Genomic DNA, 16,468 nt, shown 5'->3' on the forward strand with positions numbered 1-16,468 from the left:
CGCCACTGTCTTTCAGCTGTACTGTTTTGATGAGGAGAATAAGGTGATGAGGTTTCATGTCTGATACCTTTCTCTCTCAAAAGTGTTTGAAAAACGTTTCCAGTGAACTCAGTTCCATTATCTGAGCGCATACATTTTACGTTGCCATATGGGGAAACGTCTGCAATGAACTTCTCTGTCGCAAGGGTAGTTTCACTCTTATTTTTCAAGAAGTAAACAAATACTGCCCCTGAATAATCATCAGTAAATGAGACTGAATATTTATGCCCATCTAATCCAATGGGGTCAATGGGACCGGCCAGGTCAGTGTGCACCAGCTCTAGGGGTGCACTAGCTTTGACATCAGGTAATTTGTTCCTAGTGTTAGTGAATTTTCCTTGTGTACAAATGTCTCATTCTATTTTTGCATCTCCTGTAACTGTCATGCCTGTCACAACATTTTGTAGCTTCAACACATCATTCACATTGCAGTGCCCCAAGATCTCGTGCCATGTTTTCACATCACAACATAGATTCACTTTGTCTTTTGACATCATGTCATGCACAGAATCATCATACAGTTTTTGATGGTTTACCGTTTTGAGGTAGTACAGTCTCTCGTGTACTTCTATCTTGAAGGTGTTTCCTTCTTTCGTGATGAGCCGGTTTTGTCCTTCTCCGAAGATCACTTGAGCTCCATTAGTCGTGGCTGCTTTCACCGACATGAAGTCTTGTGGGTAGGTTGGGATGAACAAGGCGTTCTTCAGTGTGACGGGGACGCTTCTCCCCTCTGTGTTGCGTAGAAGAACCACTGTATCGCCTCTCTTCAGCGCCACATTGTTCTTCCTTGTTCCATCGGCCAACTCCAGGTAGTGTTTGATTGGGTTAAAAGTCTCATCAAATCGTGTGAATTTGCTCTTCTCAGTGATTATGTGTGACGTCGCCCCACAGTCCACCATCAGTCCATTTTGTTTGATGCCGTCTGGAAGCACCAAATGACTGGCTTGGAACACAAAGGAGGTGCCAATTTCCTTTGAATCTTCTTCTTTCTCCATAGTTTGTTTAGCAGAGTCAGGCTTGGTTTTTCTTCTGCACATCGCGTCTGTATGTGTTGTGCTTCGGTGGTAGTTGCACCACTTTGGTGTTGTTTTGTGGGGACAATTTTTCGCAAAATGTCCACGATTCCCACATCCATAACAGGTCGCTGACGCTATGTCCACTTTCATTACATTGTCTGATTTTGATTTGTGTTCAAATTTCTCTGTCTCTTCGTAGCTTCGTAGTTTGCTCTTGAACTCCACAAAAGTCACTTCATTGTTGCTCTGTGTCATGTGAATGACGAATGTTTTGTATGGTTCCGGTAGGCCCCGCAGAACCATAGCAATGCTCAACTCATCGCATATTACTTGCTTTGTATTTCTTAAAGCAGTCACTATCTTTTCAGCACTAATGATGTAGTCTGTAATAGTTTCTTCTGAGTCTTTCTTCAGGGAACACAATTCGTTGTACAGGGAAATAATTCTTGGCTTACCATCACTGGCATAATGGCGCCGTAAAATCTGTAGTGCTTTGCGACCATCGTCAGCAGCGTCTCTCATCACCAACGACAGACTTTTGTCGTCTAGGAATTGGATTAGCTCTGCAAAGCATTCTGCATTCTTCTCTGGGTCCACCTCACCAGAGGAAAGTATTGTGTCCTTTAAACGTTCAAGTCTCATGTGACCAAGAAATTTTACTTCCCAAAGTTCGTAGTTGTCCTCGTCTCCATCGAAGATCAGGCGCTGCCATCTTCCTCCCGTTGCACGTCTGGGCCCATAACCTGTTGGGTTTCTTCCTTCTTCATTCATCTTCAATGAATACTCCAGTTGTATATATATGAAAGATGATGGTTTATTTTAAGAATGGTTCAGTACAATGCCTCACAGCACCGGGAAACAAAACATCGGTAACTGTGGGAAAAAGAACACAACTCCATCGAACTTTTCTGTGTGTGTGACGTCATTTCCTGGCGCGCAGTGAACCGGAAGAGATCACCTGACGATAGCGTGGATGAGCCGGCACTACCGTATATAACCTATTGGAGGCGCATAACAACAACGGCAAGCCTCTCTTCTCATAATACACAGAAACAGCATTAATAACAATGAGATCACATTTACTCAACAGCTCATTTTAAAAATATTGGTAGAGGGCACCAATGAGCAAGGATTTGGGAGTCATGTTTGGGACCCCTGAATTTTTTCAGTTGGCCTAATGTGCTTGCTGGAAAAGCATTTTTTAATAATATAGTCAGGGCATAAACACTTTATGTGGTTTAGGGCCACATAAAGGAGGGAAGTTGATCAGTTGAACTCAGTTGCTATGTGCAATGTATAATATTTAGTGACATTTGGAGCCTTGGAGGATTCAATTTAAAGTGTGTCTTTCATCAAATCAAATTCTACTATTATTAAAGATAGAAACAGACAAACAAATATTGTCTTGAGTCACAAAAAGACACTGAATATCCCAGTTCCTTTAAAAAAATAAAATACATTTAAAACTTTTTTTTTTTTTTTAAATAAAAAGGAATATTACTTTTTTTTTTTAAATAGTAATAAAAATTACCAAAAAAAAACCCAACCAAAAAGAAAAATTAATAGAATAAAATTTTAAAAGTAGTTCCAATACGGCCTTTGCAATTATATTGTTCGGTACTCGGGCCCTAATTAGGGATTGTACATCATCGTTGGTAGCCGCCATATTTCCAGAAAGACATAAAAAGGAAACAAAATATCCTGCATAACAAGTTTATAAAGAAATTATGACAATTACTTACCTGACAAATCTTCTCTTCTCACTCTTCATTGCCCAGGAGTGCCCGGACAAGCGGGGCTCAAAGGAGAGCTTGGTCCCCTGGGAAAGACGGGACCCGGTGGAGATAAAGGTAAGGCAGTCAAGTTGTTAGATCTGAGAGGGTTAATGCAATAGTTTGTCTAGACCAGATCTGCGTAAAATACAACCCACGGGTCAAATACAGCCCATCAAGCTTTTACAAAAAAAAAAATATTTAAAACCTTTACCATTGAAAATATGTATGTACAGTGCCATTTTCAAATTACAGTGAGTATAGGAAATATTCCGATGGTTGGAATATGCACTTTTGAGTGATATACAACTTATTACAGTAATCATAGGGACTATACGTCACAGCTGCTCAACACACAAGAGGCACAAAGCAGAGTGGGTCTTTGTTTGTTTACAGAGAAGCCAGCCTGAAACAGTATTTTACAACAAAGGTTTGCAGAAAAGTTATATTATATCAGATTATGGGTGTTTTTGTACCCTCTGCGTTCATATTCGGCCATGTTTGTTACATTATATATGTATATATATATACCGACCCTCATACACATTTTCTTCTCTCAATAAGGCCCTCCAAGTCAAAATAATTGCCCAAGTCTGGTCTAGACTTTGTTAAATACCTCAAAACAGCAATTATTTCTCGTTGTTAAAAAAATTAGTTTGTCTCTGTTTATGTGTAATCCACCATTTCAGACATCACAAGAGCGCCTACTGTGAGTCAGATCATTTTAAAAAATGCACCCGACATAGGAATTTAGCGCTGTATGTTTATTATAGCTTTCAGTCACGTAGAACTGAACTGCATCATACTAAAAAAGGGTTTCTGCTATCCTGGCTGCTTTATTTGTTCCCCTGGAAAATAAAACTATCTTAAGAAACATCAGATCAGAAGTAGAAATAATAAATGAAGTGGTTGTTTTCTGCACTATTTGGAATTGTATAGGCTACAAAAGTTTGTTTTCTTGTTGCCATTTCCTATCCGTATTTCTCACAGAAATACGATACAGGCTATTTCAGGTGATCTCATAGAAAAAGTATGTACGTCATGCTATTGCACTTCTGGTTTTTATTTTATCTCAGTGGCCTAGTGGCTAGAGTGTCTGCCCTGAGATCGGTAGGTTGGAGTTCAAATCCCAGCCGAGTCATACCAAAGACTATAAAAATGGGACCCATAACCTCCCTGCTTGGCACTCAGCAACAAAGGGTTGGAGTTGGGGGTTAAACCACCAAAATGATTCCCGGGCGCGGCGCCGCTGCTGCCCACTGCTCCCCAAGGGGATGGGACAAATGCAGAGGACAAATTTCACCACATCTAGTGTGTGTGTGACAATCATTGGTACTTTAATCTTTAATCTTAATAAGATATAAACACCTGGTATATAGAGTGAATAAATAATGTAATGATTTATTTGGTTTATTATATAACAATATTTATTGTGTTTATTATATAACAAATAAACAAATACACCTGGTATATATAGTGAATAAATAATGTAATCATGTATTTATTTTGTTTATTATATAACAATATTTATTTTGTTTATGATATAACATACACATACACCTGGTATATAAAGTGAAAAAATGATGTAATTATGCCTAATAGTTAAAAAAAATATACATGAAAACACACATGTACTTTACAGTAAATTGTAGTGTATTTATTGTGTTTGCAACAAGCCTAACTTTGACCTTGAGGGTATTGTATTGTAATACTTTTACATGTGCTTTCAATTCATTTAATTGTTTGTTTTAAAAGGTCAATAAAGGTCAGCCATTTTTTATGTATATTGCTATTATATTATTAACTCTGTTCCCTCCAAATTAGGATGTAGAAGTGATTATTTGCACTGTAAAATGTGCAGCAAGCTCATATACATCATCATCAAAAATGGTGTGGAGATCATCAAAAGTCAACTTCTACACTGCTATTCCTCGTATAATACCGCCATCTGTTGGTCATATTATGCAAGTGCAACAAAATACAATCTGATTACACGAGCTGTCAGAAACAGTTGTGAGGTTGCGCAACTCCTGCTGCTGATCTAAATATTAAGGGCTGTAATATAAAGTCCACCTGCATCATCAAGGGATGGAGAAGACAAACCAGCTAAGTTTAGAGCATATGATGAAAGTTATGTCAGTTAGATTTTGGTTTTATTGAGAACAATAAAGCAAGGCACAAATGTGTTGTGTGTCTTCTGTTACAATGTTTATTTTTATGAACATCATTTTAATAAGGGGCAGTATGCAACATTGGTATTGTTGTCATTTTGATCAAGTTGAACATATTTAGAAAGCTTAGAATAATGGGTGTATTTGAATTATACTATAATTTATTAAAAAATAAAGTAAACTAACTGTATTTCTCTTTAGGGGACAAAGGAGACACAGGTTTGGATGGACACTTTGGTTTGAAGGGGAAAGCTGGTAAGACCCTTTTATTTTTAAACTGTAGCAGTTCAACACAATATGCTCACAGGTGTTAGGTCCGATACAGTGGATCACTGCATATTTGCCATTTTTATTTTTTGGCAAAAAAACAAAACAGTTATCCAACAATTATTAGGCATTTTTTATTTTTGTGTTTGTTTGTTTTTTAAAAACTAATTTTATTCACCTGAAGTTGATACAAAGTTTTAAGCATGTTTTAACCAAATATAAAATATACACCATGTACAGTACAGTATGTTATCCATCTATCCTTGTCCTTAATTTGTGGGGAGTACATATACATTTTACAGTTTAAAATGTGTTTTAGCATGTGAGGCATATTAGAGGGCTTAAAAGGGAACTGTACTTTTTTTTTTTTATTTTGCCCATCATCCACAATCTTTATGTGAGACAGTAACGAACACACATGTCTTTCCCTTTTCCGTGCATTCTAAGAAGTGGAAAAACTGATAGTAAGAGGCGGCTAACAATGTAGATAACGGGATATGATCTATTACGCCTATAAAGCGCTCGAAAAACAATCCAAAAACCTCAAGCAATATTTTATATACAGTATGTGCTGTGAGTATGTATGTAATGTAGTAACAGGCAACGTGAAAAATGTACAGCATTTTGTCATTTTAAGCATTACCGGAACTTATTTTCTGTCCGTATTGATTTCACAGCCAGCAGCTAGTAGTTTGCTACCCACTAGTGGTCGGAGGAGCAGTGTGAGCAAGGCGATGTGTCAAATGCCAGAAAAGTAGTTATTCGGTGTCATCTCTTGAAATAAAAATATGCTACAGTTTGGTTAATATGCAGGTCACAGCATGTAAGTCAGATTTTGTTGGCAATTTAAAAAAACATTTTTTTAAACCATACACCTGCATCGTTAGCCACCTCATACCAGAAGTTTTTCCCTATTTAGAATGCACATAAACGTGAAAGACGAGTGTCCCACAAGTAGGAGTTGTGGCTGAAAGGCAACATTTTCCCCAAACAAGTGCAGTTTCCCTTTAAGTCTGAATTATACTTCCATGCATTTAGCTTGTTAACTTCCATTTGTTGTGAGCAAGAAATGGCAATTAAAGTGTTATTGGAGCTGAAACTAATCAATGTGTTACAACAGCCACTTTTAATGCAAATGTTGATGCAAAATCAGAGGAGAATGTCAATATAAAGGTACGCAGGAAGGTTTGGAGCGGTAGGTATGATCCAGCACAGCAGATGCCAGCGCCTCCACACAGGAGAATAACATAGTGTCTAAAGTTGACATTTTCCCCATCCATTTAAATGTATCTACCTTTTTGACTACTCACTGGTGGTCTCAGAACGTAACCCCTGCAAATAGCGGGGATCAGCAAAATAGTAGCTCTCACTCTTTTTGGCTGTACTCAGCTGAACTGCAAAAAGAAAACAATGCTCTCATTGACGTGGAACCTGTATCCAAATACCTAGGCACTACATGTGACTGTGGAAAGTACCGGAGGGTGGCGGGACAGATGGATGTCAGTGTAGGCAAGCTGAGGAATGCACTCAAGTTTGTCAAGAATGGTGAGTTATACAGTACAAAGTATACTTAAATTTGATAAAATAAAACTTTCTTTTTCCAATGCATCAATTCATTCATTTTGCACCTGTTATTCTGTGAGTTGAAAACTATCTCAGCTGGGTGCCAGCCATTCACACTCACAATCACAACTACAGCTATATCTAGCAACCTTCCTAGAATAATAATCAGTTATACAGTTAAAAACAACAAATGGCAATCATATGGTTATTGTCAGTACTATCAGAAAACAAAGACTAAAACAAACTACAACCAACGCTAGCAATGGTCATACTGGTGAAAATAAGTAGAGCATGCCTAATGTACGCCCAAAACTAAAGATGAGACATTTTACCAAGGTATGCCTATAAGCTACATGAATGAGGAATTATTTCATCATGTGATTTCATACGTTTCACATTGCCATGATGACAGGCGTGCTAATGTTGGAACCCATTTCCTCAGCATATCAGCATATTGAGAACGAAATAGGCACTGACACTACCCATATCCACATAGGTTTTATTTGTCGAAAATATATTTTGCCCTGTCAGTTCGACTACACATCGACATACAGGCTAACGGGCATATATTTCCCCCGTTAGCCTCTATGTCAATGCGTCATGACCAGGCTAGCATGCTAAGCATTACACTAGGAGCTAAGCACCATCACACTAAGCATTCGTTGCACGAACATACTAGCCTAACAAGGTCAATCAATCAATCAATCAATGTTTATTTATATAGCCCTAAATCACAAGTGTCTCAAAGGGCTGCACAAGCCACAACGACATCCTCGGTACAGAGCCCACATAAGGGCAAGCAAAACTCACCCCAGCGGGACGTCGATGTGAATGACTATGAGAAACCTTGGAGAGTATCGCATATGTGGGTAACCCCCACCACCCCCTCTAGGGGAGACCGAAAGCAATGGATGTCGAGTGGGTCTGACATAATATTGTGAAAGTCCAGTCCCTAGTGGATCTAACATAATAGTGAGAGTCCAGTCCATAGTGGGGCCAGCAGGAGACCATCCCGAGCGGAGACGGGTCAGCAGCGCAGAGATGTCCCCAACCGATGCACAGGCGAGCGGTCCACTCCAGGTCCCAACTCTGGACAGCCAGCACTTCATCCATGGTCACCGGAACCGGAATAACCCCTCCACAGGGGAGAGGGGGCGGGGGAGCAGAGGAGAAAAGAAAAGAAACGGCAGATCAACTGGTCTAAAAAGGGGGTCTATTTAAAGGCTAGAGTATACAAATGAGTTTTAAGATGGGACTTAAATGCTTCTACTGAGGTAGCATCTCTAACTGTTACCGGGAGGGCATTCCATAGTACTGGAGCCCGAATAGAAAACGCTCTATAGCCCGCAGACTTTTTTTGGGCTCTGGGAATCACTAATAAGCCGGAGTTCTTTGAACGCAGGTTTCTTGCCGGGACATATGGTACAATACAATCGGCAAGATAGGATGGACCTTAAAGTCACATCTTAAGTGCACAGGAAGCCAGTGCAGGTGAGCCAGTATAGGCGTAATATGATCAAACTTTCTTGTTCTTGTCAAGAGTCTAGCAGCCGCATTTTGTACCAACCGGAATCTTTTAATGCTAGACATAGGGAGACCCGAAAATAATCCGTTACAGTAATCGAGACGAGACGTAACGAACGCATTAATAATGATCTCAGCGTCGCTGGTGGACAAAATGGAACGAATATTAGCGATATTACGGAGATGAAAGAAGGCCGTTTTAGCAACACTCTTAATGTGTGACTCAAACGAGAGAGTTGGGTCGAAGATAATACCCAGATTCTTTACCGAGTCACCTTGTGTAATTGTTTGATTGTCAAATGTTAAGGTGGTATTATTAAAAAGGGGTCGGTGTCTAGCAGGACCGATAATCAGCATTTCCGTTTTCTTAGCGTTGAGGTGGAAAAAGTTAGCGGACATCCATTGTTTAATTTCATTAAGACACGCCTCCAGCTGACTACAATCCGGCGTGTTGGTCAGCTTTAGGGGCATGTAGAGTTGAGTGTCATCAGCATAACAGTGAAAGCTAACACCGTGTTTGCGTATGATGTCGCCTAGCGGCAGCATGTAAATCCTAAAGAGTGCAGGGCCAAGAACCGAGCCCTGGGGGACTCCACACGTTACCTTAACATAGTCCGAGGTCACATTGTTATGGGAGACACACTGCATTCTGTCAGTAAGATAAGAGTTAAACCAAGACAAGGCTAAGTCTGACATACCAATACGTGTTTTGATACGCTCTAATAAAATATTATGATCGACGGTCATAGACTGTATTGGACAATATAGTTTACAAACGAAATGTCAATTTCCATTTATTACAAGTAATAAGAAAACGTAAATGCCTGACTTACCTATCAAAGAGGAAATTAGCAAGTTTGGCATCAGATAGAAAAAATCTTCTCCACCTTCAATCGTCTCCATCTTTCAAAGGCATCCCCGATACAAATCCTCGTTTTGTTCCTGGCTTTGTCATGAATAAGTTGTGTTTTTAACTGTATAACTGATTATTATTATAGGAAGGATGCTGGATATATTTACTGTAGTTGTGATTGTGAGTGTGAATGGCTGGCACCCAGCTGAGATAGGCTACAACTCACAGAATAACAGGTGCAAAATGAATGAATGAATGAACTGATGCAACGCAAAAGGAAAGTTTTATTTTACAAAATGTAAATATACTTAAAGTGTGATTCTCCCTGCTCTTTGCCAGTCATGGTGGGCTTAACAGAAAATGAAGAGCACTACTACCTGCTGGTGAGGGAGCCCAAAAAGTTCAAGGAGGCCTCTTTGAACTGCAAGCTAAGAGGCGGTGCCCTGGCCATGCCAAACACCATCAGCTGTAACCGCCTCATGGCAGACTATGTCGGTCAGGCAGGACTCACACGGGTTTATATCGGAGTGCAGGCTCACAGCAACTACACAGTAAGTGATCATACAGTGTGGATACATCCAACATAGAAGTTGCTGACATATGGAAAGCAACTATATAATATAGACAAAGAGTAAAATTGGTTTTGTTTAAAAATGTATTACCGTAGTAATACAGTGTAGTACTTTATATTATTCACTACACACTATATTATTTGAATGACGTATAACAGAAAACATGTTTAAGTCATGTGTCAAAAGTAAGACTGTCAAAGTTACCGCTTAAATGTGAATTAATCCGTCGTCATTATCAATTAGATTAAAGATATTATTGTCTCTGGCAACACTTTTCAGGTAGTTTTCCCAAGTAGTAGTGCACACATTGATCTAGTGTTCTGGCGAGACGTGCTCCCCTTTGAAATGCATGCACCCCCTGTATCTGCGCATTCATATGAATCCATGAATGCCATCTAACATCCAGTAGTACCTTAACTTACAAGCTTAATTGGTTCTCTGACAGAGCTCTTAACTCAAAACATTTGTATCCCAAATCAACGTCTTCCATTGAAATGATTGAAGTCAATTTGATAAGTACTTGCAGCCACACACAACCAAAATTGTGTAAAAAGCAAACTATAATCTGCTACTGCTAATGTACAACAATTCTTCTCAACAGCAGAAGGAAAATGTAACCTAAGAGGAAAATCCAACTTAAAACATTTGCAACACTTAAGACTTTTAGTATATCAGTATGTGGAATTAAATTATGGAATGGACTAAGCAAAGAAGATAAACAATGTACTGATATGACTCAATTCAAGAGGCTGTTCAAACTACAAGTGTTTACTAAGTACAAAGAAGAAAAATGTTGATTAACTTCTTAAACTTTATTGAAAAGTATATGTATTACATCTCATTGTAAGAATCAGAATTGATTTGAAGACTTATAAAAAGAACTGCTGTATTTAGAAGATGTACTATAGAATGTAAATTGTGTTACGAGATGACAACAGGAAGTGAACATACAGTATGTGTTAGAAGTTGATATGAAGTGGAAAAGGAGTAGGATTAGGCCTTGCTTCTTCTTACTCCTTTTCGGACATGGAGTAAAGAGAGATGAGAATTTGCAAGTGTGATGCATGACACTGTAAATGTATGTTCAAAACTAATTGATACCACCACAACTGTACATGTTTGACAATACAAAAGATCAAATGTGTAAAGTGCTCCCATCCTTGTGGCGTATGCCTTGCGACACTTGATCTCCGATATGTTTACATGAAACAATATTCTATTCATTCGTACATTAGATGAACATTTTGTAGTGCGAAACGTGTATGAAAAGACAAAATACAAAAATATAGCTTTATTTACGATTGTACTCACGTGTAAGTGTCACCGCCTGCTGCCACCTTGTGGTTTAGTTCCTGGTTCCCCTTGTGGGCGGAGTTGTGAGACGTGCACAGCTGTGTCCAATCTCCCCTGCACTACTTAAGCAGCACCCTGACAGCTGGATGGCACTCGGCAATTCCACTCCTCGACTCTACTTGTATGAAGACTCTTATGCTCCTTGTATTTATGCTACTTACCTTCTTGGCTATTTCCAGTGCCATCCAGCTTGGTATGTACTTTGTTAGTTTGCACGTCTTGCAACTCCGACCCAAGTTTAGTTAGTTTTGTATATTAGCTTTTGTTCTTTTTATCACTGTGCTCTTTTTGTGTTCTCTTTTTAGCACCGTCGCTTTTTGTTATCTCCTATTTTTGGATCATTGTTGTGAGTGCTTTTTCGTTAAGTAAAGAACTGTTTAACTCACATTCCATCTGCATCCTTGGGCTCCTCTGTTCTATATTTAATCGAACTGTGACAGTAAGATTCCTTTAATGTGCAATTACATTTCTGCATTTCTTAGATTCATACCGATGGAAGGGTGCATTAATTCCACTGGGGAGCATGTCTCGCCAGAACACCGGTAGTGACATGCTGCATTGATTTGTATCATTTAACCCCTTGAGTGCCTTTTTTAAATGTTACAAAATTAATACCAGCACATCTGAAGCCATTTGATGCATAGGTGTTGCCAGTATGTTCTGTTAATACATTTCTCCCGTTTGTTGTCATCAGGGTGGAACAAACAGTTCCCAGGATGTTCTCTCCAGTCCACCACGGGAGTTTACAGCTTGGAGTCTGGACGAGGAGCTCAGTCCTTCCAGCTCCAACTCAACCTGTGTGGAGCTGCTCAGCACTGGGACATGGGGACGTGTGGAGTGTGACACCGCTATGTTTTTCATCTGTGAGTTTCCAAAAAGCAGGAGAAGAGGAGGGGCTAGAGGGGCTACCAACTCATCATCTTGAGTCATTACTCGGATGTTCATGCAAGTACCGGTACAAATAAATAAATGATGTATCAATTTTTTAAACCACTACATGTACTACTTTCACATGGGGGGCCAAATGGAACAAAATTAAATAAGTAAATACATCTTTGAATACTTCCTTTTATGTGTTATTAATTGATTATAATTTAAATTTTAAAAAATAAAGATATGTGTTGTTGAATGTGTCATTTATTTAATGTAAAATTACATTATCATTGATTTCATCATTGATTTTATTCCTTCATGATTTCATAATTTTATGATTTCATGATGTACTAAATAATTTGATTAATTAATGACACATTTCCGTAATTATTTGAAGATGTATTTATTTAGATAATTTTGTCCAATGTCAGTGCTTTTTTTCTTTTTCATTTTAGCTCAGCCATCAAAGTTAGTTTGCAGATCCTAACAACATGGGGCGGTATAGCTCGGTTGGTAGAGCGGCCGTGCCAGCAACTTGAGGGTTGCAGGTTCGATCCCCGCTTCCGCCATCCTAGTCACTGCCGTTGTGTCTGTTATGACTTGGCGTAAATGAGGACTCAGATGCAGAGGAGTGACAATTGACTCAGACCTTTATTTAAATAATTCCTTGCTATCTCTAGGACAGAGTGATTAAAGAAAGTGGCTACAAAATCTATCTAAGATATATTCAAGCACCTATAGGGTATTAGCATAGGACATAAGGCAATAAACAGAAAATCACTCCATAAGGAGGAACCGGCAATAGCCAAAAAGTTATATGAGTCGAATACACAAAAAAAAACCCAACAATCTATAATGATCTACAAAAAGGAAATTATCTCATGCTAAAAGGTTGAGACGCTATAAACAGAAAGTATGTATAAAGTATTTGCGAGGCCTGAAAACTAAAAGCGCTCCAGAAGGAGGGGGAAAAAAAAAGGAAGACAAGGCACTATGAAAATTGATACAAAAGACTTGACCAAAAACTTTAGCAAAAGAAAATCACTCTCTCAGAGGGAACAAAGGAATCAATAAACAAAGCGAGACAATACTTAACAAACTTGGTTGATGGCTGTGAACAAGGCTGTGGACAAGGCTGGAGGTACGTAGCGAGACGATATACTCTGGCAACAAGACAGGGGAAGACGAGGACTATATACACATGAGGGAGGGTGACACAGGTGGACACAATCAGGCAATCAGGAGAGACATCAGACCAGTGACACAGGAGGAAGGGCAAGTGGCCTGAAACGAGAGGAGGATTAGAACTTTCAAAATAAAACAGGAAATGTGCCAGACAACCCCAAAACAGGACTTCCCTCACCACGGTGTGACAGTACCCCCCCCTCTATGGCCGACTCCGGACGGCCCAGACTGTTCGGGGTGATCTCTGTAGAAGTCCCTGATGAGAGTGGGGTCGACAATGTGGCGGGAAGGAACCCACTGTCTCTCTTCAGGTCCGTATCCTTCCCAATCCACCAGGAATTGTCTGCCCCGACCCCGGTTGCGCACTGCCAACAAGCGTTTAACCTTGTATACTGGTCCACCTTCAATTACTTCGGGTGGTGGAGGGGACGTGGTGGCTGGGACCATGGTGCTTTCTTTGGCTGGTTTGACCTGACTGACGTGGAAGGTGGGATGGACGCGGAGGGATCGAGGCAGACGAAGCCGAACCGCTGCAGGTCCGACGAGCTTGGTAATTGGGAATGGACCTACAAAGCGTGGTGCCAGTTTCCTAGATGTGACCTTGAGGTGTAAGTTCTTGGCTGAAAGCCAGACTCTCTGACCGGGTTCGTATGCAGGCGCAGGTCGTCTCTTGCGGTCTGCCGCTCTCTTCATCCGATCTTGTTGTTTAGACAATACTTGACGGGCGGCTGCCCAAATGCGGCGACAACGTCGGACCATGGCATGGGCGGAGGGAACCGACACTTCTGACTCATTCTCTGGGAAGAGAGGGGGCTGGTACCCTAAGGCACAATGAAAGGGAGAGAGGCCGGTGGCTGATGTAGGCAGCGAATTGTGCGCATACTCTACCCAGACCAGGTGTTTGCTCCATGTGGAGGGGTTCTGGCAGACCAAGCACCGGAGGCCGGTTTCCAGCTGCTGGTTAAGTCGTTCGGTCTGGCCGTTGGCTTCCGGATGATATCCTGATGTCAGGCTGGCCTTGGCTCCAATGAGTCGGCAGAACTCCCTCCAGAACCGTGATGCAAACTGAGGTCCCCGGTCTGTAACAATGTCTTTGGGAAATCCATGAACTCGGAATACATTAGTCATCATAGTCTCTGCCGTCTCCTTGGCGGATGGTAATTTAGGCATAGCGATGAATCTGACCATTTTGGAGAATCTGTCGACTACAGTGAGGACGGTGGTGTTACCTTGTGAGACCGGGAGGCCTGTAACGAAGTCCATCGAGATGTCTGACCACGGTCTGGAGGGGATGGGGAACGGCTGAAGAAGTCCCATGCGAGACCTGGAAGACGTCTTGTTCCTGGCACAGACCGAACAGGCCTCTACATACTCTCGGACCTCTGTCTCCATGGCTGGCCACCAGAACCGCCGGGAGATCACAAACATGGTTCTTTTAACTCCCGGATGACACGAAAGCAGCGAGGTGTGAGCCCAATGAACCACCCGGGGACGCAGCTCAGTGGGGACAAACAATCGATTAACAGGACAACCCCTAGGTGGCGGGGCCACACCGTTAGCTTGCTTTACCTCAGTTTCTATTGGCCAAGTTACCGCTCCTACCACACAGTTCAGTGGAAGGATGGTCTCAGGTTGCTTGGCCTCAGGCTCGGGGTCGAATAATCGTGACAAGGCGTCTGGCTTGACGTTGCGGGACCCCGGCCTGTAGGAGAGCGAGAAAGAAAAGCGATTAAAAAAAAGCGCCCACCTGGCCTGGCGAGAATTGAGTCTCTTAGCCTTCTTTATGTATTCTAAGTTCTTGTGATCTGTCCAGACAATGAATGGGTGTTCGGCCCCCTCGAGCCAATGCCTCCATTCCTCCAAGGCGAGCTTCACCGCCAGCAACTCCCGATTGCCGACATCATAGTTTCTTTCAGCTTTGGACAGCCGCCGCGACAGAAAGGCACAGGGATGCATCTTCCCGTCCTGCTGAGAGCGTTGAGACAGCACTGCTCCAACTCCTTCATTAGAAGCGTCCACTTCCACGACGAACTGGCGCTGTGGGTCCGGAATGGTGAGGATGGGCGCTGAGGTGAAGCGGTGCTTGAGCATCTGGAATGCCCTCTCTGCCTCTGGAGACCAGTGGAACCGCACCTGGGTGGAGGTAAGAGCATGGAGAGGAGCAGCCATTGCGCTGAAGTTTCTGACAAACCGCCTGTAAAAGTTAGCAAATCCCAAGAATTGCTGAACTTTCTTGCGGCTGTCAGGTGTCGGCCAATCGGCCACAGCGCTAACTTTAGCCGGATCCATCTGCACTCTTCCAGGGGCTACAATGAAGCCCAGGAAGGAAACAGTGTCGGCATGAAAAACACTCTTTTCAGCTTTAACATATAGATCATTGTCTATGAGTCTCTTTAAAACCTGATTTACATGGTCTTGGTGAGTGTCACTGTCAGGTGAATAAATCAATATATCATCAAGATAAACATAGACAAAATGGTCCAGAAAGTCTCTTAGTACTTCGTTGATCATGGCTTGGAACACGGCCGGGGCATTGGTGAGACCAAAAGGCATGACCCTGTATTCATAGTGACCATTGGGTGTGTTGAATCCGGTCTTCCACTCGTCTCCCTCTCTTATTCGGACCAGATGGTAAGCGTTGCGTAGGTCCAGCTTGGTGAATATTTTAGCCTGTTGGAGTTGGTCGAAGACAGAAGACATGAGGGGAAGAGGGTAACGGTTCTTGATGGTAATGTCATTCAGGGGGCTGTAATCGATGCAGGGCCTTAACGACCCGTCTTTCTTCTTCACAAAGAAGAACCCTGCTCCTGCTGGCGATGATGACGGGCGAATCAGGCCGGATTCCAGTGATGCCGAGATGTAATCGTTCATAGCAGCTTTTTCTGGACCCGAGACGGAGTACAGACGCCCTTTGGGAATTGTGGCCCCGGGGAGTAGATCAATGGCACAGTCGTAGGAACGGTGGGGTGGCAGTGACAGGGCCTTTGTCTTGCTGAAGACTTGTCGTAGATGGTGATAACAGGAGGGGACAGAATTCAGGTCCGGAAATTCTGAGTCTGTGACAGGTTTAGCAGAAAAAAGATTAATTTCTTTGACACTTTCTTTCTGGATAGTAGAAAAATTACAGTTCTGGGTACATTCCCTTCCCCATTCACTGATCTTCCCTGTCTTCCAGTCCACACGAGGGTTATGCTGGTACAGCCATGGATACCCCAAGATCAACGGATGAGAAGGAGAATTAATCAAATATGGACAAATTTGTTCCTGATGGCCGTCAATG

The 16,468-nt window shown here is 41.7% G+C and overlaps 1 protein-coding gene across 2 annotated transcripts in view; it reads left to right on the forward strand.

Annotated features, from left to right (window-relative positions):
* colec10 (collectin sub-family member 10 (C-type lectin)) overlaps positions 1–16,468 on the forward strand; it is an 85,576-nt gene that overhangs the window by 28,137 nt on the left and 40,971 nt on the right. The window contains exons 3-7 of one of the 2 annotated variants that reach the window (XM_062063386.1): positions 2,834–2,905; positions 5,200–5,253; positions 6,715–6,810; positions 9,545–9,756; positions 11,825–12,142. In XM_062063386.1, coding sequence (XP_061919370.1) covers positions 2,834–2,905; positions 5,200–5,253; positions 6,715–6,810; positions 9,545–9,756; positions 11,825–12,055 — 665 coding nt within the window. In that variant the 3' untranslated portion in view covers positions 12,056–12,142. Of the gene's footprint in view, positions 1–2,833; positions 2,906–5,199; positions 5,254–6,714; positions 6,811–9,544; positions 9,757–11,824; positions 12,143–16,468 lie in introns of those variants that run through there. The other variant, XM_062063387.1, reaches the window with a different exon arrangement.

The sequence above is a fragment of the Entelurus aequoreus genome, linkage group LG11 (genome assembly GCF_033978785.1).
Source record: "Entelurus aequoreus isolate RoL-2023_Sb linkage group LG11, RoL_Eaeq_v1.1, whole genome shotgun sequence".
In the NCBI taxonomy this organism is placed as follows: domain Eukaryota; kingdom Metazoa; phylum Chordata; class Actinopteri; order Syngnathiformes; family Syngnathidae; genus Entelurus; species Entelurus aequoreus.